Source organism: Leptopilina boulardi, unplaced genomic scaffold (genome assembly GCF_019393585.1).
Source record: "Leptopilina boulardi isolate dan_hultmark-lab unplaced genomic scaffold, ZJU_Lbou_2.1 LbouV2_165, whole genome shotgun sequence".
Lineage (NCBI taxonomy): Eukaryota > Metazoa > Arthropoda > Insecta > Hymenoptera > Figitidae > Leptopilina > Leptopilina boulardi.
In genome coordinates this window covers 5,504,249-5,528,123 of record NW_026137713.1, presented here as the reverse complement: position 1 = coordinate 5,528,123, position 23,875 = coordinate 5,504,249, and the positions used below count along the sequence as shown (strand labels likewise).

At 26.0% G+C, this 23,875-nt stretch overlaps 5 protein-coding genes across 9 annotated transcripts in view; 1 reads left to right on the top strand and 4 right to left on the bottom strand.

Annotated features, from left to right (window-relative positions):
* LOC127277232 (protein bicaudal C) overlaps positions 1–6,937 on the bottom strand; it is a 32,293-nt gene extending 25,356 nt beyond the window's left edge. The window contains exons 1-5 of one of the 2 annotated variants that reach the window (XM_051298156.1): positions 6,682–6,937; positions 6,234–6,318; positions 5,219–5,539; positions 3,713–3,959; positions 1,212–1,255 (exon numbers count right to left, since the gene is read on the bottom strand). In XM_051298156.1, the coding sequence (XP_051154113.1) occupies positions 1,212–1,255; positions 3,713–3,926 (258 nt within the window). In that variant the 5' untranslated portion in view covers positions 3,927–3,959; positions 5,219–5,539; positions 6,234–6,318; positions 6,682–6,937. The remainder of the gene's footprint in view (positions 1–1,211; positions 1,256–3,712; positions 3,960–5,218; positions 5,540–6,233; positions 6,319–6,681) is intronic. The other variant, XM_051298155.1, reaches the window with a different exon arrangement.
* Positions 6,938–7,734: 797 nt separating this feature from the next.
* On the bottom strand, positions 7,735–13,751 carry LOC127277233 (prolyl endopeptidase). Its single transcript, XM_051298160.1, has 14 exons — positions 13,619–13,751; positions 11,317–11,537; positions 11,115–11,225; positions 10,694–10,917; positions 10,434–10,621; positions 10,112–10,334; positions 9,834–9,993; positions 9,553–9,753; positions 9,296–9,478; positions 9,097–9,210; positions 8,825–8,973; positions 8,516–8,728; positions 8,108–8,435; positions 7,735–7,981 (listed from the first exon to the last, which is right to left on the bottom strand). Exons 1-14 carry the CDS (start codon positions 13,671–13,673, stop codon positions 7,916–7,918), a joined length of 2,436 nt encoding a protein of 811 aa, XP_051154117.1. The 5' UTR covers positions 13,674–13,751; the 3' UTR covers positions 7,735–7,915.
* Positions 12,014–23,875, top strand: part of LOC127277238 (insulin-like growth factor-binding protein complex acid labile subunit) — a 106,043-nt gene continuing 94,181 nt past the window's right edge. Inside the window, exons 1-4 of one of the 2 annotated variants that reach the window (XM_051298171.1) lie at positions 12,014–12,103; positions 12,647–12,698; positions 14,112–14,208; positions 20,625–20,752. The gene's annotated coding sequence lies outside the window, so the exon portion shown is untranslated. Of the gene's footprint in view, positions 12,104–12,156; positions 12,699–14,111; positions 14,209–20,624; positions 20,753–23,875 lie in introns of those variants that run through there. The other variant, XM_051298173.1, reaches the window with a different exon arrangement.
* LOC127277239 (alpha-1,3/1,6-mannosyltransferase ALG2) lies at positions 14,330–16,541 on the bottom strand. The gene is made up of 2 exons (XM_051298175.1): positions 16,061–16,541; positions 14,330–15,632 (listed from the first exon to the last, which is right to left on the bottom strand). The coding sequence occupies exons 1-2, from the start codon at positions 16,301–16,303 to the stop codon at positions 14,646–14,648; spliced, it is 1,230 nt and encodes a 409-aa protein (XP_051154132.1). The 5' UTR covers positions 16,304–16,541; the 3' UTR covers positions 14,330–14,645.
* LOC127277242 (protein ABHD1) lies at positions 17,752–23,740 on the bottom strand. Of its 3 annotated transcripts, none has more exons than XM_051298183.1 (7): positions 23,513–23,740; positions 19,996–20,165; positions 19,684–19,894; positions 19,024–19,136; positions 18,568–18,802; positions 18,270–18,435; positions 17,752–17,994 (listed from the first exon to the last, which is right to left on the bottom strand). In XM_051298183.1, the coding sequence occupies exons 1-7, from the start codon at positions 23,564–23,566 to the stop codon at positions 17,801–17,803; spliced, it is 1,143 nt and encodes a 380-aa protein (XP_051154140.1). In that variant the 5' UTR covers positions 23,567–23,740; the 3' UTR covers positions 17,752–17,800. The 3 variants fall into 3 exon arrangements, with proteins under 3 accessions (XP_051154140.1, XP_051154139.1, XP_051154141.1); XM_051298182.1 differs by lacking the exon at positions 23,513–23,740 and adding an exon at positions 21,995–22,248; XM_051298184.1 differs by lacking the exon at positions 23,513–23,740 and adding an exon at positions 21,995–22,247 and having other exon boundaries at positions 19,996–20,179.

The window sequence follows — 23,875 nt, the reverse complement described above, 5'->3', positions numbered from 1 at the left end:
CTAGAAAAATTTTTATTTATTCGAAATTAATGCAATGAATTTTTTAATTTCAATAATAAAAAATTCAAGTTTTAAATTATAATTTCTTTAATACTATATCAATAATGAAATCTAAAATATAATAGTGATAAAGAAAATAAAAATATTTAATTACGTTCAATTAATTAAATTATTTAATTTCTTTAACGGCAAGGTTGCATAATTCGTTATTGGTTGACTGTAAAAAAAAAGTGAATTTGAATACATAATTTATTAAACTTATCAGTGTTATAAATTATCTATCACTATGTATTCCTCTCTCCGAAAAATTAAGTTAGATTAGTGACCTGGTTATTAATTATCAAGTGGAAGAGAAAGTATCTCGACACCAGTATCTACAACTTTACAAAGATAGGCACGCTTACGTGATATTTTTTTAATAGAAACGAGGGAAAGGTTAAGAGAAACATCAGCTACCGAGTCATTCAGTTTAAACAGCTAACAAGACCTCCAAATAATGTAATTTCAATCGTTTGCTTATAAAAATTTCAAGTTAAATTTCTTTTTTCTGTAATTTTTATAACTTAAATATTTTTCCTTTATTTTTACTTTCACTAATTCTCGTTAATTATTCCAATTTAAAATTTTCCAATTGTGATAATTTACTTTTACTCATTATTTTTTGAAATAATAAAAATAAACAGTAAAGTAAACTAGAAATTATAACACAATCCGAATAATTCAAATTTAGAGATAATGAAAATTTGGAAAAAAATATGATATTTATTTCTTTATAGAAGATGTTATCCTCTTAAGACAAAGCTAACGAAATGTTTCAAATAATTTCCTAATGAGGAAATTTAATAAATAAATATCGCCTCTAATTCAAAGTTAATATCAAATTGAGTAAATGAATTCTTTTGTGAAACATAATATCTAGATGCCAATTGCAAAAGTGTTATTGGCATAGGTGTTGATGTCACGTGACAGTTCAATGCCCCTGATGCCTCCCACTTGAACTTCTTCCGGTTGTCTGTATCTTTAAGTTTGAAACTGAGGTTTTGTTTTGTTCGTTCATTGTACCCATTATCTTAAAGACCAGCCAACAAACTCGCCTACAGAAAAGACCCACTAATTCTGATGCAAACAATTTTAAATCTTTCATCTTAATTAAATTTCATTTAATGGATTAAATAAATAAATAAAAAATAGAAGAAAAAGAAAAAACTCACCTTCTGGAAGAATGATTCAGCAGATTCTGGTGCATCACTGTCGCCTAAACAACAAACAATGTAAATTAATAATCATAAATTAACAAAGAAAATCTTATATCAAAATTTACATATTTTTAAATTACATTTTGTTAATTGTTCGTTTCATTATTTCTTAATGAATATAATTTATTTAAATGTCATATTCAAACTCGGAATATCATTATTAATAAGATTTCCTTTTAGGAAAATTCAATTTTTAACATTATTCAATTTTTTAAATGAAAACTGAATTAAAAAAATATGGCAGAGAAATAAAAAAAGAAAATTAAATCTCAGTTTTGATAGAACAGAATATTGTTTATAAAAATACAAATAAAAATTTATAATACATAAATTTCATTGTCCATTGAATATTATTGGTGTTAACGATTATTTGGGGTGGAACGATTTGACCAAAAAATTACAATTGTAAAAAGTTTTTTACATTTTTGTGCACGCAAGAAACTTGAGAAAGTGAATTCATTTTCTGTTCATTTTCCAATTCTCATCACGATTCTTGTCATGCATGCTTACGTGTTAATAATGACATGTATTCAAGAAAGTTGTAATTATTATTTTGACATCATAATATTGGTGTGTCAGAGCAGTAGACATCAATCGAGAGATTAATCATTTATATATTATATACCTATATATAGAAATTAACTATACGACTAATATAGTTTACAAACACACTATCTATTTAAAATCAATCAAAACAACTAATGAATAAGCTCCTAACTTCTTCGTTCATTTAATTATTTCATAAATTTAAATTTTAACAGTCGAAATAAAATATTTCAAGTGTATTCAACTTCCGAGTTAAAATAAGAAATGCAAATTTTCAATTATTAAACAAATTACAATCAAGTAATATTACTATTATAAAAATAATGATCAATGATTAAATAATTTTTGTTCAATCTTTATGAAAATTTTATTCAATTTTTAAAAAATAGAGTTCGATCAACTATTATGCGAATTTTTCAATTAACCATGATGCAATTTTTAGATCAAATGTATAATAAAAATCCTTGATTAACTATTATACAATTTTTTTTTCCCTCACATTATTATGAAAATTTCGCCCAATTATTAAATATATTCGGATTAAATATTATACAATTCTTTGATCGATTGTTATACAACTTTTTTATTAGTTCCAATTATTTTTCTCCCTCTTGTCAATTATTCAACGTTCCAGTGACGCTAGCGTCTGAAAATGGATTATTCTATATATATTTTAAAAACATTTTCCACAATTTCACTGATTTCAAACTCGTAATCGTTGAAGCGAATTAATACCTTTACAGCATATCATTTCCCGTGGTAACCGCACAAATATCTTACAAGTTGTAAGACGATAAACTTCCGCGATTATTTCACCAACTAAGTGGCTTTTATGTCACATAATTAAATTTTCAATTAAAAAAAAAAAACTTTATCAAATCTTTTTAACAAAAACAAGAAATCATAACAATTTTTAATTAAAAAAACAACAACAAATCCTTGTAAAAAAATTATTTACAAAATTCGTAATATTTTTTTTTAATATACTTAACAGATATTAATTATTTACTTTAATTATCTAAGATAATTAATATGTCTTTTAATATTTATAAGTAAGACTATTTGATTTTAATTACAAATTAATTTAATTTAATTTTAATTATTTATTGAGATAATAAATATGTCAAGTTGATTAATTTAAAAAGGAACAATTCTTTTTTTCTTCTTTGTTTAAAAATCTCCTTTCTCTGTATTTTTATTATCTTATAAAGAATCATTACGTGAAATGAAATATGTAACTAGATATCAATATATGCAAATTAAAACTAAGCGCGAATAAATGACTGAGGAAGGTGATCGATCTCAGGACTACTTTCTATTTTGTTGCAGACTGATTCATAAAATATGGAACAATCATTTATATTACGCCACAAAAGTGCAAATAAATTGAATTTTTATTATAGTTTATAATTACCTTGTAACCCATTCAAAAATTCATTTATAAAGTTTCGTTATTTAAAGGATTCGAATGTTGCAAGAGTTTTCATTAATTTCATTACATTTCTTTAAAAAAAAAAAATTTATCATTTTATTTGCGCAATGAAAACTTATAAACTTTTCAATTGACAAAATAATTTATTCTTTGCAATACTTGTTTTTAGTGTATTATGAATTAATATGTCAATATGACAAGTGGCGTTGTATAATAATCGAAAAAGCGTAAATTTGCCAAATTAAACTTTATTCACTTTGTTTTCTTGGTCGATAAGTTCGATTGCATTTTTTATTTCGACTGATTAAATTCAATTATTAATATAACTAAAGAAAAAAAAAATTATATGCATATTGAATTTTTTTTATGTAATTTTTTGGTTAATTTAGTTTTTAATTTATTTTTCGATAAATTTTTTTTCTACTATTTAATTTTACTTGATTTTAAAAATTAAAAAAAAAAAAAGAAGAATACATACCAAGAAGCATGTGTTCCAATTTTCTGCGATCAACGCGGAATCGATCTTGATGAACATCCTCGGGATTTGCAATACCCAAAAGTGTTGCAAAATTTTGCATCTCCGTCTCGAAATTCGATTTTCCGGAAGCACTTGTTGTTGCCGTTCCCTCCGACGTTTCGGACATTGTCTCCGCCATTCTTCGTTCGGTTGAAAGCAAATCGTCTGGCCTCATCTTATTCAGCCAGGCGTTTTACACCGAAATTTCCTGCGAAAAAATTTACTAATTAATATAATTTTATTAAATTATTATCAGTTTTCATTAATTTTGACAAATTTCAAAAATGTAAACTTGAAATTCAAATGTCATTTAAATTAACAATTTTAATATGAAAATTTATAATAATAAATTTCAATAAGGTTGTTTAAAGTTTTTAAAAAATAATAAAAATAATTTTCTCGTTTCTTTACATAAATTTTAGGAATTTTCCTTATACACTTGCTCAAACAATTCAAATTTTCTTTAAAATAAGTAATTAAACAAAACTGAATAAATTAACAATAAGTGAAAGTGGAAAAATGAATAATAATTGAGAATGAAAACTATTTAAAAGTGAAAATTCGGTTTATAAAATTCTGATAAATTGAAAAGATATTTATTCGACAGTCACGAAAATTATGAACGAGTTTAAGTTAAAGACAACCCTGACCATGATCAAAATTTATATATATATATATTTGGCAATAAAATATCTGCAACAGTTAATAAACGGATAAAGAGATAAAAATATAACAAGCTGTCGTGCTTTTGCGATATTGGATTCAGCACGAATAATATTTTTTCGAGATAAATTATTGCGCAAACAGAACGAAATTTATTGTCTCTTATTTATAAAAAATGGAATAATAATTTGCATCCTTACAAAAGTTAAAAAAAAAAAAGGAAAAAAATATAATTCTCCGAAATTGACAAAATTGATTAAAAACATAAGTGTTAATGATAAATTGAATACCTTCCTTTTTGAACTTGTATCACAATATTTCCGTAGAACTGTTGTTTATAAATGAGACAACGTCCTCAAGTGAAAATCACTTTTATAATTTTAATTTTGAAGTCAAAATCTTTAGTTATTTCAAAGCGGTCATTCAACCCGAATGAAAGATAATATTTTTCTAAAGGGCAAACTTTAAGTATATAAATGTTAATGACATTTTTCAAGAAACAGTCAAAATTTCAAATCCTATCCAATATTTCCGTTTTTATTAATGAATGATAATAACTGAATTAATTACAATTAGACTCTTCGTTAAAATAAAACGGATAAAATTTCAATTTCAAATTAATACAAATTTCACAAAGAGAATTCGATTACATAAAACCGTTTCTATTTTGCTATACGAAACAAATAAGTGTATTCAAAAGAAAATTTACAAGAGTCAATAATATATATTAATAATAGAAATTAATTATCTAGTGTTCTTTTTTTTTGATAAATTTTTCATAAATTAAAATAATTAAAAAAATACCTTGAAAGTTTGGAAGAAAAACACACTGTTTTCTTCGAATGTTTGTATGTACAGCAAGGAACAACACCGCGGATAAATTTCTTATTCCGACAACGTCCAAATCAAGGGAAGAACTGGCGAGACCAATTTCTTAGAATTTGCGGGAGTTTTCTTCGTAATCGGGAATTTCCTCAACCAATTAAAACACGTCCCGCTGCCGAAGAGGAACGATTAAAACTGATTTCTGCTCACACCACTAGTGTTTTTAGTTTTTCTACATACTACTTGAATCCATTTGAACACGTGTTTGCTCCTCAATGTAGAATGATGGTGTCGATGGCCCTTAGAAAAACAATGCAACGATTTAATAAGAACCTTCCTTGTCACCTTGAAACTCGACTCGTTAAATATATAGACAAACAAAATACGTTTTTCTTCTCTGTCAATATCAATTGAAAATTATGACAGTTATATCAAGAATATATTCAAAATTAAATGACTTTCAAGACATGTTTACATTTAATCTCTGTTTTCATTTAAATCCTTTTAACAAAAATCTCAATTCCCTCACGATAATGACACTTTTTTTTAGGTCCCAAAAAACTATCCTCTTAAAAAAAAAAAGAAATAAAAAAAGTTTTTTTTTATTTTAATTAAAAATTTGAAAGGAATAAAAAAAATTATATTTTTTTTCATTTAAAATTTAATAACTTGATTGAATTAAAAATTCAAATAAAAATTTATTTTCTTAATTTACTATTTTTATATTTTTATTATTAAAATTAGACAAAAATTGAATTTTATTATTGAAGAAAGTTGTAATCCTGCTTATTAAATCGTTTGATAATAATTCCTCTTAATTAAATTATAATTATACATACGAGTTACTTTAAAATGAAATATGCAATACTAAAAGAAACAAATGCAAATTATGATTGTATAAATTCCAAAAGCAATAAAACTATTTTCATTTCAAGTTATTCTTGTTTTCATGTCCAAGTGTATGATGTATAGGATAAAAAAAATATATTCTTACGCAGAGTTCATGCAACAAGTCGGAAACTTTGCATATCAGTGCACTGGTCACTTTCTACAGGAACTTTGCGCACTTTTCATTGACACTAGGAGAAAATAAAAAGATAATAAAAATAGAATTCTTAAACTGTTCATTATTGTCAATTTCAAACAACTTCCGTTTCAAAGAAAAATATTATTTGAATATTTTTTTCAAAATTCTCGCAATTACTTTAAATAAACAATTTTAATATTTAAATTAAATTAATTTTTGTTTTTGATACAATTAAGAAATAATTAACAAAATCAACAAGTTAAATTAAAGAATTTTGTTTGTCTATATTTAAAACAATGTCGTTAATAAAATTTTTAATGATAATAATAAATTAATTTCTATTATTTAAAAATAAGTTAATTATTTTTGAATAACATTATATATTAATTTAAAAAATGGAAATATTGTTACTTACAGTAAATAATTAATAAAAATTTTGTTGATACCAAAAAAAAATATACAAGCTGATCCGTCCTGCGGAATCAAGAGCCGGGAGGATCCCACGTTGTGAGAGACTAAACGGCGCCGTTCACCACCGACTTACGGGACGAATTCACGATACAAATTAATCGGATTTCGTCCTCACGGACGCGTGATACGGTGGCACGCGCGCTACTCGGCGCCGGGTAAACTAAATTAGCGTTTCACTGCTCGCCGTTTTCAAGCTGACTGATTTGAGTAAATGAAAGACCGGTCGCACTCTCCCGATCACATGCGTGACGTGGATCCTGTTATCGTGACCGCTTTGTAAAATTACTATAAAGAGATGGTCTTTTTTTTCTCTTCTTCAACTTTAGGGATGCTCCTTTTATTATTAATAATAATCTTTTATTAATTTTGAAAACAACTTTTCCATCTCATTGTTACTTGTGGAAAAAAAAGAAAGACAAAATTTATTTTGCAATAATAGAAAAAAAGAGTTATTTAATCTATTCGAAGAGTTTAAAATTTCTTTCAATCTTGTTGATCTTTTTCACAATAATAATTACTGAAATCAAGATATTAATTAGTACAAACCTTGAAATCAATTATTTTTCTAATTTCCTTGAAATTATTTAATTTATTAAAACTTAAAATCAATTAGTTACCAGAACTATTAAAATTAAATAGTCATTATTTAAAACTTCGACATTAATTATTTACCACTATTTTCGAAAATAAAATTTTCTAAATTAATTTATTTATTGAAAAGTATACGGGCAAAGCCCATTAGTACAGAGTACTATTAAGATACATTATATATTGTTTACATTAAATGGCTGCATTGTTATTATTGTCTTTGAAAATTAATTAATTATTTAAAATTTTCCATAATCTTTAGAATAAATTAATGAATTAAATAATTAATTAAAGGAATAATAAATTTTATTTTGAAATGAATTGCTGTAAAATTTGAAATACTTTTGCAATTAATTACTAGAATCGTTGAAATCAATCACAAAAAACTTAAAAAAGAGAACTACTGAAAGAGTGGTAACTTCCTTATGTATTATAAAGTAAAAACATTGTATAATACTATTTAACAGCTGTTTCACGTATCATTGTAATTTTCAACGGAAACTACAACTCTAATAATAATTTATCCATTTTTTTTTTATTATAACAAATGCATTTTTTTTTTACTTTGAAATAACGTTGAAAGTTCAAAACTAAAGTTTAAATTCCAAACCTAACGATTTTACGATGAATGTTAAGATGTCGCTTAATTCCTCAATCTGGAATAGAATTGCAAAGAGTTTACTTTCAAACGCCCCGCGTTAAACGGAAGTTCTTTTTCTTTTTAAAAAATAATTTTCCCCAAAAGACAAAAAAACTTCCTGATAAAATGAAATTTTACTTACCACTTTGGAAGTTGATTTTCCACCTCCATGTCCGGCTTTAGTTTCAAATCTTCCTAATAAAGGATTTTTTTGTTGTGGAAGTTCTCCAAATACGTGTTGTAAAGTAGCAATATATTTTAAAGAATGCAAAGGAACGACACGATCATCGTGATCAGCTGATAATACCAAAACTGCTGGATATTGATGATTATCCTTTGGTGGTTTGATATTGTGAAGTGGTGAAAATTTGATGAGATTTTGAAAATGTTTTGGATCATCTGAATTTCCATAATCTGAGGCCCAAGCGTATCCAACGGTAAATTTGTGAAAACGTAACATATCCATTACTCTAAAAATAATTTAAAGTATAAGAGAATTAATATTAAATTACTTTGAAAGTAAAATGAATAAGAAAAAAACATAATTTACCCAACTTGAGCAATTGCTGCGCCAAAAAGATCTGGTCTTTGATTTACGCAAGCTCCAATTAAAAGGCCACCGTTACTGCCTCCTTGAATTGAAAGTTTTTTACTCGTTGTATATCCATTTTCAATTAAATATTCCGCTGCACTTTGAAAATCATCAAAGGAGTTTTGTTTCTTAAATAATTTTCCATCATTGTGCCATTTTTCGCCATACTCGCTAAATTTTTTTTTATTTGGAAAATTTATGTGATAATGTGAAACTTGTAATTTAAATTGTAACAAATTTTTAAAAAAAAACAATGTTTAATCTTACCCTCCTCCGCGAATATTTGGTATTGCAAAAACTCCATTCAAATGTTGAATAAAAACTAATCTCGATACAGTAAATGTAGGTAGCAAGCTAACGTTAAATCCTCCGTATCCATAAAGCAATGCTGGCATAGAACCATCCAATTTTGCTCCCTGTATAAACAATTTATTATTTGTATAATTTTGAAAAGTAAATTAAATTTCAAATAATGTCAAAATAAAAATGAAATAATATACTTTTAATTCTTAATCTTTTTTAAAAAAATTGTGAATTACCTTCTTCATTATTATAAACATAGGAATTTTCGTTCCATCTTTACTTGTATAAAACACTTGAATTGTTGTATATAAACTGGGATTGAAACCTTCTACTTTAATTTCACGGACAATCTAAAATTCACAAAAAATAATGTTATTAAAATATTTTTTGAAATAGAAATAAAAAATTACCATTATTACTAATAGAATACAATACCTTAGGATTATCATCTTTCTTTAAATCCATTGTGTAGATTATTCCCGGATTTAAAAACGATGTGAATTGATAAAATATTTCTGAGTATTTTTTCTCTCCAGAAAATCCTGATATGGTGCCAACATCAAGTGAGAAAGTTTTTGTTACTTCCCCGGATTTTAAACTATGCAATTGTAAAACAGACTGAAGAAAAGATTAACATAAAATGGAAAGAAAATAAAATAGGAAAAAGAAAATAATTTTTTTTAGCAACTTACTTTTACATCTTGAATGTAACAGACAGCAATTTTATCATTATGTACAGGCGCAGCCCAATCGATAACATTATGAGAATGTTCGGGCAATAATACTGTCCAATTTTCTTCTCCATAATTTAATAAATCTATTGCTATCAATTTATAATTGGGTGCATTTTTATTTGTACGAAAAATAGCCTTTGTACCATCGTTTGTTATATACTGGAAAATAAAAGATAAATTCAAAAATTGTATCTTTTTATATTATGAATATTAAAAATTAGATTAGAAAATTTACTAACATCATAGTCGGCCTCCATTTTATTTACAATTAGTTTCAAATTGAATTTTCCCTTAATTTCTTCATTAGGTTTCAATTCAGTGAAATAAATCAAATTATCCTTACAGTCTTGCATTGGCAGAATAAATAACCATTTGCCACAATCCGAGACTTCAACGCTTCTGTAAAGTTAAGAAAAATTCAAAATATAAAACCTATCACTTACGTAATGAGATTAGAGAAATTAAATTTAAATTGTACATTATTTTAATATTATAATTATTTAATGAAGGGTCTCACATTCTCCATTGTGGATTCTCAGGAAACTCGACAACAAGAACGTCTTCCGATTGAGGTGTTCCTACTCGATGATAAAATAATTTTTGATTGTGACTTGAATCCGTTTCGGATCCGTCTGCCGATTTTTGATGCGGATATCGTCCATAAAATATTCCAACATTATCGTGAGTCCATGATATTGATGAATATTTCACTTGCTCTAAAATTTCCGGATACTTTTCTCCTGAAAATTATTATTATAATTCAAATAATTAAAAAGAATTAATATAGAATATACATTATCATAAGACAATATAAAAATATAGCAATATAATAACTTTACCTGTTTTTGTGTTCATAAAATGAATCTTATTCCAATCGGATCCGCTTTCCGATAATCCATAGGCAAAAATATTGCCATCTTCACTAAATTTTGTTTGCGTAATGGAAATAGTTCCATCTGGACATAAAGTATTGGGATCTAGAAATACTTTCGGTTCACTATCTAAAGTGTCTTGAACATATAATACACTGTATGGAAAAATAATGTTAATTTCAATGTTTAATAAATACAATTCTTACAGATTAAAATTATCAATATACCTCTGATTTTGTAGTCCATTATTTTTGTAAAAATAATATTTATTTCCATGCCTCGCGGGACAGGAATACTTGGGAAAATCCCACATCTGTTTTAAACGATTGTGAATCGCTGGTTTCGCCGAACAGGAAGTTAAATAAGGAGACGTGATTGCATTTTGAGCTTCGACAAAGGCTTTTGTTTCCTCGGAATCAGGATCTTCTAGCCAGCGATATGGATCGGCGACCTGAATTAATAAATTTTTATCTGATATAAAAAAACTCAATATTTATTTAAATTTTCTAAATTTAACTTGACTAAATAATTGTCAATTATAATTTATTAAAAATTATAAAGTAATAAAATATCAAATCATTGCAGTATTATGAGATGTGTGTTTGAAAAATTCCAAAAATAAAGCAAACAACAAAGAAATAAACTAACCTCAACTCCATGATAATTTTCGACAACAGTATCGTCCCGTCGTGCTTCTGGATATTTAAACTTCATTGCAGAAGATGGCATACTTTTATTTCTCCTTAAATCAAAGTCAGACTGAAAAAAAATTAGAAAAATACAATGAAAACGTGAAATGTAATATGACAAATATAATATAACCTCAAAAAATTTAAATTCATATTCTTACCTGAGAAACTGACGCGAAAACACGGTGATCTTTCAGAAAGTTTCTACTGACTGTGTAATTTATATTTTCAAACTTTATACAGCTTGTAACTGTTTTTAAAAGAGAATTTTTATGATTTATTTTACGAAAACTGCCTGTCAGCATTGAAGCAGAAGCAGGTGAAGCAATTGCGTAAAAAAAAAAGTTTGGTCCGATTCCATTATTTTCTTGTCTTGGCAATACTGAAAATTCAAAAAGTTAGATTACACTTCCGGTAAAGCATGTGTTTACTACCGGTTTGTTGCACGTGTTAAAAATAAATAAAGCAATAAATTTGTATTTAATAACAATTTGGAGATTATGTCTGTGTGAATTAAGTAGGAAATGAATAATTTACAACAAGTGTGACGAAGTTATGAGTAATACAATCAATTCACTGCTTTGACTTATTTTTTTAAATTTCTTATGAAAATTGTTAAAAGGAGTAAGACAGTCAAATTTCATTCAAATTACTTTAGAATTTTTATATGACATCATTTATTACTTATTTTTTTATAATAATCTTTAATTTTTTATTATTAAATATCATACTATATAAACTTAATTGTAAAAATGTATTTCAAATTAGTTTACTAAAGGAAGTAATTCTCTCGGCCAATCAGAATGCTTAGATTCATGCAACCAATCATATTACAGATATCTCTCCTACTTCCCCTACCCTGCCGTTAGGCCGCTTTTCATTCCTGTGCAGGACTTCGTTGAAGGATGAATTAGTGAATTTGGTCGCAATTTTTTTTCCAAGAAAATGGTAAGATTTTTGATTTATTTACGAAATATTTTTATCATGTTCTTAAATATAGTAATAAGGGATTAATATTTTATTCGATTCGATGCTTATAATTTGTTCTAAAATGATATATAGCGAAATATTTTAGAATGTTGCTGTTTTCTTTTCACTTTAGCTATGTAGACCCCGTAGCTTACATATTTAGTTTTTTTCATTATTTTTTATATTGTTACTATCTATTTAAGATAATATCAATTTAGTAAGTATAAAAATACTTATTGTAAAATTATTATAAAATGCAAAAATTCGCCTCTCCCTGCGCTTGGGTATGTGAACCCCGGGCCTTGTGAAAAAAAAATTTTCACCCCACTCTGTGCGCTTGGGTATGTGGACCCCGGGCCTTGTGCAAAAGCCTATAATGGACGCCATCTTGCTTTGTCTTTACATTGTCGTGAACTATTGAATATCGGCAAGTTTTATTTCAACAATCCGTATGCTTAGTTATATTTAAAGTAAATTATTACATTTGGTGTTGTTTAAAGTAGAATATTTTGATATTTTCAGTAAACGAGGACAAATAGAATGTTGGCAAAAGCTTTTCCTCTTCGTATATGTGGTAAGTTAATCTCGTGGCATTTTATCTATATTTTTTTTAATTATTATAAAAAATTTTATATTTAATCAATTTATAGTAATTAGAAATCATAATTTGTTTGAAAATAACTAGAATAGGGAAAAAATATCCCTACTCCGTTTTTTTAGTCATGTAGACCCCGGGCCCATATATGTCACCATTTTATTTTCATCGACTTATTGTAAATCGATAAATTTCTGCTAGTTTTTGTTAAAGCAATCCATAAGAGTTTATATAAATATTCATATCATCTGTTAACTAAAGTAGAGTAATTTGATATTTTTTATAAATTGGGACAAAATAGAATAAAGAAAATGATTAAATATATCAATGAAGCTGTCCATATTCAGTGGTCCTCAAAATATTAAAATTAGATAATTTTCAATTTACAAAGTGAAGGTGAAGACTATCGTATTCTCTAGTATTTATTCAAGTTATTTTTATCTTGAATTAAGAACATTTTAAAGAAATAAATTTACAGGTATTTTTTATAAATTTGTATGAATATATAGGTTATGTAAGATTTTTTTTGGAGCTTTAGTTTATACTTGTGATGAATAAATAAGTTTTGTTTTTATTTAATATAAAAATATAAATTTTATCGCTCTAAAAATTGCTAATTTAATAAATTAAATCATCTAGATTTTGAAAAAATCCCAAAATATTTTATCAAAAATCTTGTTTTTGCTTTAATCCGTCCATAATTTATAGGTTTATTATTTCATGTATTGATAATTTTTTATGAAACCGATTTTTTACTGCAATATTGGAATTTAGAAAATTTGCTTCCTAAATCCTGTCAAAATGCAAAATATTTGAAAGTGAAAATAAGTTTAGCATGTTCATTTTGTTTGTGAAATTAAAATAACTAATTTTATAAGTTAATAAATAATTATACTTACAACATATAAAAGCAAGGAGTAAAAGTAAAGAATTGCATAAAGCAACGCGAACCATAATTTTAATTTGTTAAAATTAATTTATGTGTACAATTATTCAATTAAAATTTTTAAAATGTCATAAAAAATGTTTTTTGATACTTGTTTTTTTTTTTTTAAAGTATATAGCAATCACTACGTTGCAGAAAGAATCTTGGAAACTTATGTCAGTCTACTTTTTGGACTTCTTGACTTTTTAAGATTCTATTTTCGTATTTATATGTACGTTACATGACTTAAGCCCTCACTCTCTTTTTTAACGCATGCGTAACTCTTTTATTTTATGATTCGACTTCATGATTTAAAATTTTTATTGAATTAGAAATTTCTAATTAAATAAAAAATGTTTTTAATAATTTTTTTTTTGTCTTCATGCAATTCTTTTACTTTTTATTTAATGAAATTTAAAAACAAATTTTTGTACTGTATTAACTGATTTTGTACTTGAAAATTGTAGGTACCATTTGGGATTCGTCGAAAAACGATTTTCAAATTATCATCATTACCAAGCCACGCAGATACAATTACACGGTGTACAGCTCTCAATTTACAAGGTCAGTTTTAACTCATTCTTCTTTAGTAATATTACTTTTGTGACTCAGGAATTAAATTACACAATTATCTTTAATTTGGTTCCTCTTAAGTTTGCTAATTTTTTTTGGTTTCGACAAAATATTTTTGCATTTTAGAAATGTATTTCAAAATTTTATTTACGTTTTCGTACAAATATATAACATTTTTATTTTCTTCGAGCAACATTAATATATTATAATTTGAATAAAAATAATTAATATTATTAAATTATTAAATAATAATAGCAATTTTCTTTGATTAATTTTTTAATTTTTATGTTTTAAAAATAACTCGATCTAATGTAAATATCATTAAATTGATATAATTATTTTAATTAAAATTCAGTTCATATTCTCTTTTAGGAAATTATCCTAAAATAAATTACAGTCAAGTCTCATTAAAAGTGAGTTCTTGTAACTTACTCTGTTTTTTGATTTTCACGATTTTCCAATAATCTTTTCACAATTGCATTTAATTTCTCTTCAAATGCATTAAAACTGAATAAATCCATAAATCGTTGTTTTCCATCTTTGCCAAATTGAGTTCTCATCGTCGCATCACAGACAAAAATTCTCATTTTTCCCGCAAAGTCAGAACTATCTGAATCTACTAAAAAACCTGTTTGTCCATTTTTTATAGATTCTTTAGGTCCACCGGAATTTTGTGCAATGACTGCTTTCCCCGCATACATAGCCTCAAGTGGTACAATGCCAAAATGTTCATTGCGCGGTGTATAAACAACAACATCCGCATGATGAAGAAGTGAAACTTTTTCTTGATCAGATGGCGAGCGAAGAAAAATAATATGATCACTAACGTGCAATTCATCAGCGAGACCTATTAATTCTAAATAATGTTCAACATTTTCTTCGACACGTTTATCATAACCGCCTGCCATTATTAAATATATATTCTCAAAATCTTTTCTCAAAAGTGTTTGAAGAATTGACATTGCCTCAATGCAAAGATGTAAATCTTTCTTTCGCTCATAACGATTAATTGACAATAGAATGAAACTATTTTTTGGTAATTTTCTATCAATTACACGTTCGAGTGGTAAAATTTTTGTTTTATCAAAAAATTCCGTGTGCACTGTTGGATATAAAATTTCAGTCTCAATTTTCAATTTCTTGAAGGTTTTTTCAAATACTCCCTGAGTGAATTGACTGTTGACTAGTATCTTGTTTGCTTTTCCCGTTGTATATTCTTCTAAATAATTAAGAGGTGCACGATATATTGTTTTTAATAGGCCACCTTTGCTAGATAAAAGTTGATCGGGAAAATGTACGTAAAATAAAACGCGTGGACATCGCAATTTTAGAATTGGAATGCAAATTGATACTAAATCACAAAACACAATATCGGGAATGTTTTCGAAAAGTAATATGCAAAAGGCAGCGTAGATCTGAAAATATAAAAAAAAATTCTATTAGCTCTTCTGATTGAAATAAAAAAAAATTTTTTGAATCTAATCCGATATAAATCTAAATTAATAAAATTTTTAAATTCGAGTTTATATTCAAACGAATTTTGATTCTTATTGAATTCGATTAAATAAATTTGATACATAATGTAAAAATAATAATTGCAACTTTTATTTAATTTCAACATTTTCATTCATATTTTTACTAAAAAAGATTTATAAATTTAAAAATAACTTCATATTATGATAAAAATCTATTATATTTTTAAATAAATATTTTTTTCATTAAAAAAATAAGAATCAGAAAAAAATTTTGTATTATGTAATTTGTTTTTAATTCAAATATCTCGATAAACAAGCGTTATAGATTTCAGTATTTTATGATTTAATTATTAATATTAGTTGCATACCATTCGAATGTAAGCACAAAGTGCAAAAAAGCGCCCATAAATGTGTCTCGGCAACCAATCACCATAAACTGTTACCGGTATGGTACCATCTTTTGTTTCCATAAAACAATGATTGGTATCATGATGAGTTGTCACGAATTTTACTTCATGTCCTCCACTTTTTAATGCAAGTGCAGCATCAACCACTAACCTCTCGGCTCCTCCAACACCCAAATCGGGATGTAATAATAATATTCGTCCCATTATTTTATATAAATTAATTTTTTTTTTTATCAAAAATCCAATAATCTCTTTGGTTGAAATTATTCTTATTTGTACAATTGTTAGAGTCTTTTATTATTGTCTAATATCAAGAATCCCGGTTAACTATATATATGTAATATCTTTGCGGTAACACTTGAAAAATTTTTTGTTGATGATTGACGTTGACTGTTGACGTGGTGAAAACATAACCTAATAAATATTGTCCCAATGATGTCGTGGTGACGGATGAACACGCGTTCTGCTTGTCGATATAATAAATGACGCTTAGGTAAACTGCCGGCTATGGGTAATGTAGTTTTCTAGAAATTATTTTTATTAGAAATTTCAATAGCGGAGAATTTGAATTACATATATAGTAAAAATTATAATTTTTAGTGATATCAAATTTATTAAAATTCTTGTACAAGATATTTCATTCTTTAACTATAATTTTATAAAAGTTTTAAAGCTGATACTATATATTGTAGACAATGAAATTTTTTTTTATAAGAAAATCTACATTTTGATTATTGCTGATATTTTTAAAATATAGAAATACTTATATTTAACTTTTCTACTTTTAAGATAAAACTGTGCAACAAGTATTTATAAAAATAATATAAAACTTAATTAAACGAATTAATTTTTTTTAACAAGTTTTCTTCGTACATATAGTATATGCACTGAAAAAAAATTATTTGATTTAAATAATAATCCATAACCTAACTATTATCAAACAAATATTTTCTTTTGAATTAAATATCATATTTATTTGATAATAGTCAAGAAACCAATTATTTTTAATGAAATACATTTTTTTCAATACATTTTTAAAACTTAATTTCCAATTTTTTCTCAATCTTCATACCGAGAAACATATTTAGCTTTGACAATGAAATGTAAAAACAAAATATTTTTCTCAGTGCTTTTATAGAATGTTATTAATGATTGATTTGAAACCTTCTTTATCACAGTCCTGAAAAACAACTTTTTTTAATTCCGCAATATTATATATATATAACAATATATAATTCAGGTAATTAAAAAATATTAACTAATTTTTGGCAGCGTTTAGCGCTTTTATGCTGAATTTAGTTTCTTAATTTTCGTAGCTTTTAAATTTAGCAGCGTAATTTTTTTTTAAAACTTATTGAAACTTTTTTTTTGTTTACAAATTTAACAAATTTTAACGAAAACAATTGCGATATCAAAATTATCTACAATTTTTCAATATAGAGATTTCTTTACGTTTATCATTGATGTAAGAGAAATCATTGTAAGCTTATTATATTTGAGAATTTTTGCCGCTTATAATATTAATCTATTTTTCTAATACGAAAAATAGAATTTGATAAAATTCGTTTAAATTGTCGAGTCCAGCGACAATATAATTTTTTTCAACTAAATTTATAGTGTCGTCGAGTTTATAATTATCCATTAGTTTTCTAAAGAATTTCTTTAATGTTTTTTCATGAAAAAAATCTCTTGATTTATTGGCTATCTGTAAAAGGCTGGATCATCAAGGCCATGTGTGAAAACAGCTGTGAAGAATTGTGAAAAAACTTTTCCTATATATTGTTCTCGTTCTTTATGCACAGGCCAAACACCTTCTAAAAAGCCAATATGTCCTCCTCGTGATGTAACAATCATAGCTACATGTTTTGTATCTTTAACTTCTTCCAAGGGAATTGCTAAAAAGACAAATGATGATTTCAGTTTTTACATTTCTCATCGTATATGAAAAGGGTATTATTATAGTTTTTTTTTTCTTCTAGAAAAACAATTTCCTTGAAGGAAATGTAGAAATAATGTTAGGTTTTTTTTTTCTCAAAAACAATTTTTCTTAAAGAATGTCTCATAAAAAGAAGTTTAACTTGAATAATAATTAATATACTCATTTACATTTAAAATGATTAGTCTGAAATTTCATTTTTCGTTGAATGTTATAATTAGGATGAGTAATTACCTTCTAGAGGTTGAAAAGGGTCATCAGCCGCACTCAAACAAAGAAGAGGAATTTGAATATTGTGTAGTTTATCGTGTAAAGTTGCTTTGGCATAATAAGCCTCAACGTCTTTAAATCCAAATGCTTTTGACGTGAAACTCTCATCAAATTCTCGAACTGTCTTACTCTGAAATTTATTGAGTAAAATTTAGGATTTAATAATTAGAATTATGATTTTTTTTTAGGGATGCGATTAGAATTTTTATTTTGGCTTATGATGATTATTTTGAATAATTGCAAAAAATGAAATAGGTTTTACCTTTAGAATAACATCTAAATTCTCGAAGCTTGTCTCGCAAAATTTCGACTGATGAAGAGACACATTTCGACAAAGATTCCCACATAAATGTCGGTTTAACATGAGATTTAAGTATGGCTTCTCTATACTTTTTGTTGCTTCGAAAACATTCCACGGTACCGAAATTGCAAGACTCGCCATTAATTTTCCAACCGCCTCTGGACCCTTTTGTGCTAAATAATTACCTAAAATTAACCTAACGAGAAAAACATTCTATTATTGTATATAGGTATATATAAACAGAATAGGTTGAGGAAAAGTTTATTCGACTAAAAACAGAGTGAATTTAATCTACGACATGGTAAAATAAAAAAAGTCAATAGTTAAGTGAAAATTCGGTCAAACTTGGTGAAATAGCAATTCGTTGAAGAAGATCAATTTTCGTTAATATGTGGTAGAAATAAAATATATACATACCCTCCTAAAGAAATTCCTGTGGCACCGATAGCCACATTTGGTCGTGTTTTTCTAACATGCTCCAGAACCTCCGTAAAGTCCTCAATATTTGCAGCACAATACAATCTTGGTGTCTATAAAAATATAAATAATTTTAATTTAATTAAAAAAGGTAATCTCTATTCTTCGAATCTGAATTAAATTATTCCCTATGTGTATGATGAATAACAAAATTATTAAGAGTAATTGAATGTTTAATCTAAATCGATTCTAATGTAAATACCAATGTTCATTGAATCAGTGATATAGATTAACGGGAAAATTATCATTATTGTTCGTTTAAAAGAAATTTTTTCCCTAGTTGTATGACATTTTTCCAAAACATTTATTATTATTTATTAATTTGACGAAAATTAATGAAAATTTTGGTGTAGAGAAAAAAAAAACATTTCACGAAGAAATCGAGTATGAGAGAAAAGAGTAAATGTTGAATTTGTACAGGAAAAAAACTTGAAAAAGAAAAAGCATCACACGGTTGTAGTTTTGTCTCATATACACACTGACGAAACTGATGAAACTTTTTCCTGTAGATTCGTTCTTGACGTTTTTTTCTCCACTCGTTTTCTTTTTGTGTTAGTGTGTGAAATCAAGTGTATAAGACTTTTTTTTTTGGAAGATTACTTTTAGTTGTACTCCTCCGAGACCTCTGTTGTTAAAGATTACACATTTTATTCCAACATTCTTTGCCGCTGATACCAAGCATTTGATGTAATCTGCTTGACTGGCACCAGTTAGTCCCGGTAGAATAATTATAATTGGCGATGTGTTACAACAATTATCTTCGGCCCAATCCAATGCCACTTCACCACCGTCCGAAAGTATCAGAATTTCCCTATAAAATAGAATTAAAAACTCAATAAATTTTCATTTAAGTTTATTAAAAATAAATCATTTTTGTTGTTATATACTATAATAATTGAATCAATAAATTACCTGCGATATGAAATCTGTGGCAATATTCTTGAGCGTAATATACTGGCAAAAACAGTTTGTGCCCTTGATTCAAAACACCATAGTGTTGGCCAAAATTTACTCTCTAAGATGGGCATGTGCTTTTCCAAAAATTCTCGAAATGGACCATTCCCACAAACGAATAGGGGAGTCTAAAATAAAACATCTAAATGTGTGTAAAGCAGGAATAATAATTAGATTAGATAATTAAAAAAGAATTTTATTAATATAAAAAAAAATTTTGTTGAATAAATAAAAGACATTTTATTCTCTAATTTATCGAGAGAAAAAAATGAATTAACTTTGCGTGCATAAAACTATATGTTTAATATAGTTCAAGCGTGGAGAGTAAGGAACTTTAAGGTCAAATTAATAATGATAACCTACTCAATGCTCAATATACTTCAATTCATAGAGAATGCGTTATATCTGTACTTTTGCTTCCTTTTTATTCATGAATATATTTAAATTAATAATAATATAATAATAATAATAATAATTGTTAATAATTTTGAAAGATGAGTTAAAATAAAATTTAAAATGTTCCTATCTGGAATCAACTAAAGATTTAGTTTTATAAAATATAGAAAAGACAAAATTGTTTGTTTCAGATTTTTTTTCTACGGATGATTCAACGTTAATCATTTGCAACTGGTTTAGATGTGCCAATTAAAATATGTTTAAGATTCAATAATAAACTCCACCACCCTCCCACCTGAAAATGATTTCACCAGTTAATGTGAGTAATTTACTATTTTTATTTAAACATTTATTATTGTATGTATCGCATACCTTTTAATTATATATTAAAAATATTGTACTTTATATTTTTTAAAGTTATTTTAAAAAGATTAAGTGTTTTTGAAATTTTTTTACAACAATTGAGTTGTTTTAATCATGAGATAATTAATGACAAACTTATGTTGACATGCACATGGCAAAATGCATTAATGTTCAAAGTACAATCATTTTTCATATGTATATGTATGTATATATATACCTATACATATTCGTGATAATTGTAGTCTGCTTTATCATGAAAGTCAGACAGCGTGCAGTAATTATATATATCTTATCAGTTTCATCTTTATATCATTAGGAAAAACTAAAAAATTTTTTGAACATATCCTCAAAGGTTTTTTTATATTTTGTTCGAATATATAAAATATATATATATAATCCACTATTTTTGTGTGATGTCATTTTTAAAAATTTTACATGACAATTTTAATACTGAAGTTTGAATTAATTAAATTGCTTTTCAACTTAATTAAATTAGATATATTAAAGAAGGCTTAATTAAATTAAAACTGAATTTAAATTATAATTAAAGTTAAATTAAATTAAAACTGCATAAGATTATTAATTAAAATTGTTGAATTAAATGTAAACTGAATTTAAATTAATTGAAACTGAATTCAAAGTACAATTGCATTTAAATCATGATTTAATAAATTCAAATTACGATTCAATGTACGATTGAATTTAAAAGTTGATTAAAATTAAAAATTAAAGTTAAGTTTAACATTTTTTAAAAAATTCATTAAATTAATTTAGAATGAAATTAAATTACTAGTGAATTTAATTTAGTAAGATCTGACTATAAATTAATTAAAATATATAAAAATATTTAATTATGATTACAATATCATGAAGCAAATTAAAATTAAAAATATAAATTACATGCGTCCTCTATAAATAAGTGCATAATTAATAAAATGCATTTTTATATTTACATATATAGATATATAAGTACATATATATGTATATGTAGATACATTTTTATCTATACTATGAAAGCATTAGCAAAATTAACCCCATGTTACAAAATGTTTTTAAAATGAAGATAATAATTATTTAAATTTCGCGTTTTTTTTTCTAATGGCATTTCATGAATATTGAACGTAGGGAAAAAGTGTAACTTTATCGTGGAAGGGAACGGACTTATCGATTCAAGTGCGCAATGTAATGCTTTACTCACTTTTACAACTTCCCAGAGGTAGTAAATGCAAAAACCAATTCCAAACAAACCACCGTAGTAAAATTTTGGATTGTTGAGGGCGCTCTCGACCAGTTGTAACATTTTGTCACACGATTTTGAGTACTATTTTTTATATATATATACCTACAGGCACAATATACACACACTGCGGCGTGAATGCGGTATAAGTTGTTTTAACTTGGAAGCTCGTTGTCGAGAGAAACGAGGTTCGAACGCGAAAGCCGGTCTACGAGCGCTGGCCAATAAGACTCACGTGTCACGTGACTTTTACGTAACAAATCTTGATTCATACCTACACAAGTGCCTATTTTCAACTTACAAACTGCGGAATTTTAAATAACAAATTACGGATATTTTATCTTTAAATTACCGATAGATTAGAAGAATAACACGAAATTTTTACTATTTTTTTCTCTTCTTTTTTTTTTTAATATTATTCAATATATATATAATTATTGAACGGAAAAAATTTAATCTTTTTGTTTGATGGCGAATAAAAGAAATTGTCCCTTTTTGTTTGAGTTGCTAATTTTTTTTTATGATTTGAAAAAATTTACATTAAAAAAATATTTAGTCTAATTTACTAAGGTTAATTAACTAACTAATTTTTAATTTAATTTTTAACAATATCTATTTTGCAGTAAATTTTCTAAAAAAAAGCAGTGATGTCAATGCTTTAAATTAGCGTATGAAAAAAAAGTTCCAAAGAATAATTTTACGCTGAATCCTTTTTAAGAAAGTTCTCAAGGTAATCGAGTCTTCTTTTGAATTAACTCTGTTATTTACTTTTAAAGAATTAGTGATAGTCAGTAATAATTAAATTCAATGGTAGTTACAGTTAATGATCGTTACAATCAGTGGTAGTTACATTTGGTAGTAATTATATCAATTATCGTAACATTCAGTGGTATTAGTTATAGTCAAAGGAATTACTATAATAATCAATAAGTTATCAATTGATGAATAAAATTTGAAAATTACAAGATAAATTTTTCAGTTCCAACTATTGAATTTTCAGTCGAATTTCAATAATTGAAAATAATGTTTCCGTCTTGTTTTAAAGCGAACATTTTTCTCAGCTCTATGTCACATAATTTGAAATAGAATTTCGAGAACGATATATATTTTTTACAAAGTAAAATTCGATTTGAACAAAATTTATAACGCCTTTGAAGTCTATTAAAGAACGAAGCACCCATTAAACAATTAAATTTTATAGGTATACATAAAATGGAAGTTTTATTTTAGGAAATTGGTATCGGGAAAATTCATGTTTTAAACTATAACGATCGTAAATGTCAAGTATATAGAAAATAAGTGTGTTGAGGTCGTATAGGGAACATTCATAGTATATAGGTGAGAATGGAATTAATAATAATCCTTCTAAAAGTTTTCAAGTAGTTTAATGAAAAATATATATTTATTTGTTAAAAGTTCTTACTATTTCTTCTACTATATAAGCACATGTAATGTAATACATATTTGTGGGTCACTCACCTGTAATGTTGTTAGCATTGACATAATTCCCTTGTTTCTTGGTGCGATTTTCATAAAAAATATCAAAAATATATCGAATTTGCGTTAAAAATTTCTGTTAAACTTGTCTGATAATTTTTATATTATTGTTGGTTTTAGAATAATATCTTCACTAATTCATCTCTAAGGCATTATATTAATGTATTTGTCTCGTTATAATTAGGGAAAAGCCTTTGTTGCTACCTGCCATGAGAATAAGTCATAATTAAGGGAGACCGCATTAACCCTTTTTCTCTCCCTGATACCGTAAACACACCTCAACAAATGTAGATTTAATGGCACTTAACAAAGTTAAGTAAAAAGAGAAACAAAAAAAGCAAATAT

What these genes read in the sequence shown, in the direction of transcription:
- LOC127277233 (XM_051298160.1), bottom strand. Translation starts at nt 13,673, where the DNA reads ATGGTTCGCGTTGCTTTATGCAATTCTTTACTTTTACTCCTTGCTTTT. An exon ending in TTTTCGCGTCAGTTTCTCAG is followed by an intron (nt 11,226 to 11,316) that starts GTAAGAATATGA and finishes ATTTTTTTTCAG; the next exon opens with TCTGACTTTGATTTAAGGAG. An exon ending in CCAAATATTCGCGGAGGAGG is followed by an intron (nt 8,729 to 8,824) that starts GTAAGATTAAAC and finishes AAAAAAATTTAG; the next exon opens with CGAGTATGGCGAAAAATGGC.
- LOC127277239 (XM_051298175.1), bottom strand. Translation starts at nt 16,303, where the DNA reads ATGGGACGAATATTATTATTACATCCCGATTTGGGTGTTGGAGGAGCC. An exon ending in TTTGTGCTTACATTCGAATG is followed by an intron (nt 15,633 to 16,060) that starts GTATGCAACTAA and finishes TTATATTTTCAG; the next exon opens with ATCTACGCTGCCTTTTGCAT.
- LOC127277242 (XM_051298182.1), bottom strand. Translation starts at nt 22,096, where the DNA reads ATGTTACAACTGGTCGAGAGCGCCCTCAACAATCCAAAATTTTACTAC. An exon ending in ATTTAGATGTTATTCTAAAG is followed by an intron (nt 18,436 to 18,567) that starts GTAAAACCTATT and finishes AATAAATTTCAG; the next exon opens with AGTAAGACAGTTCGAGAATT. An exon ending in CCCTTTTCAACCTCTAGAAG is followed by an intron (nt 17,995 to 18,269) that starts GTAATTACTCAT and finishes TTGTCTTTTTAG; the next exon opens with CAATTCCCTTGGAAGAAGTT.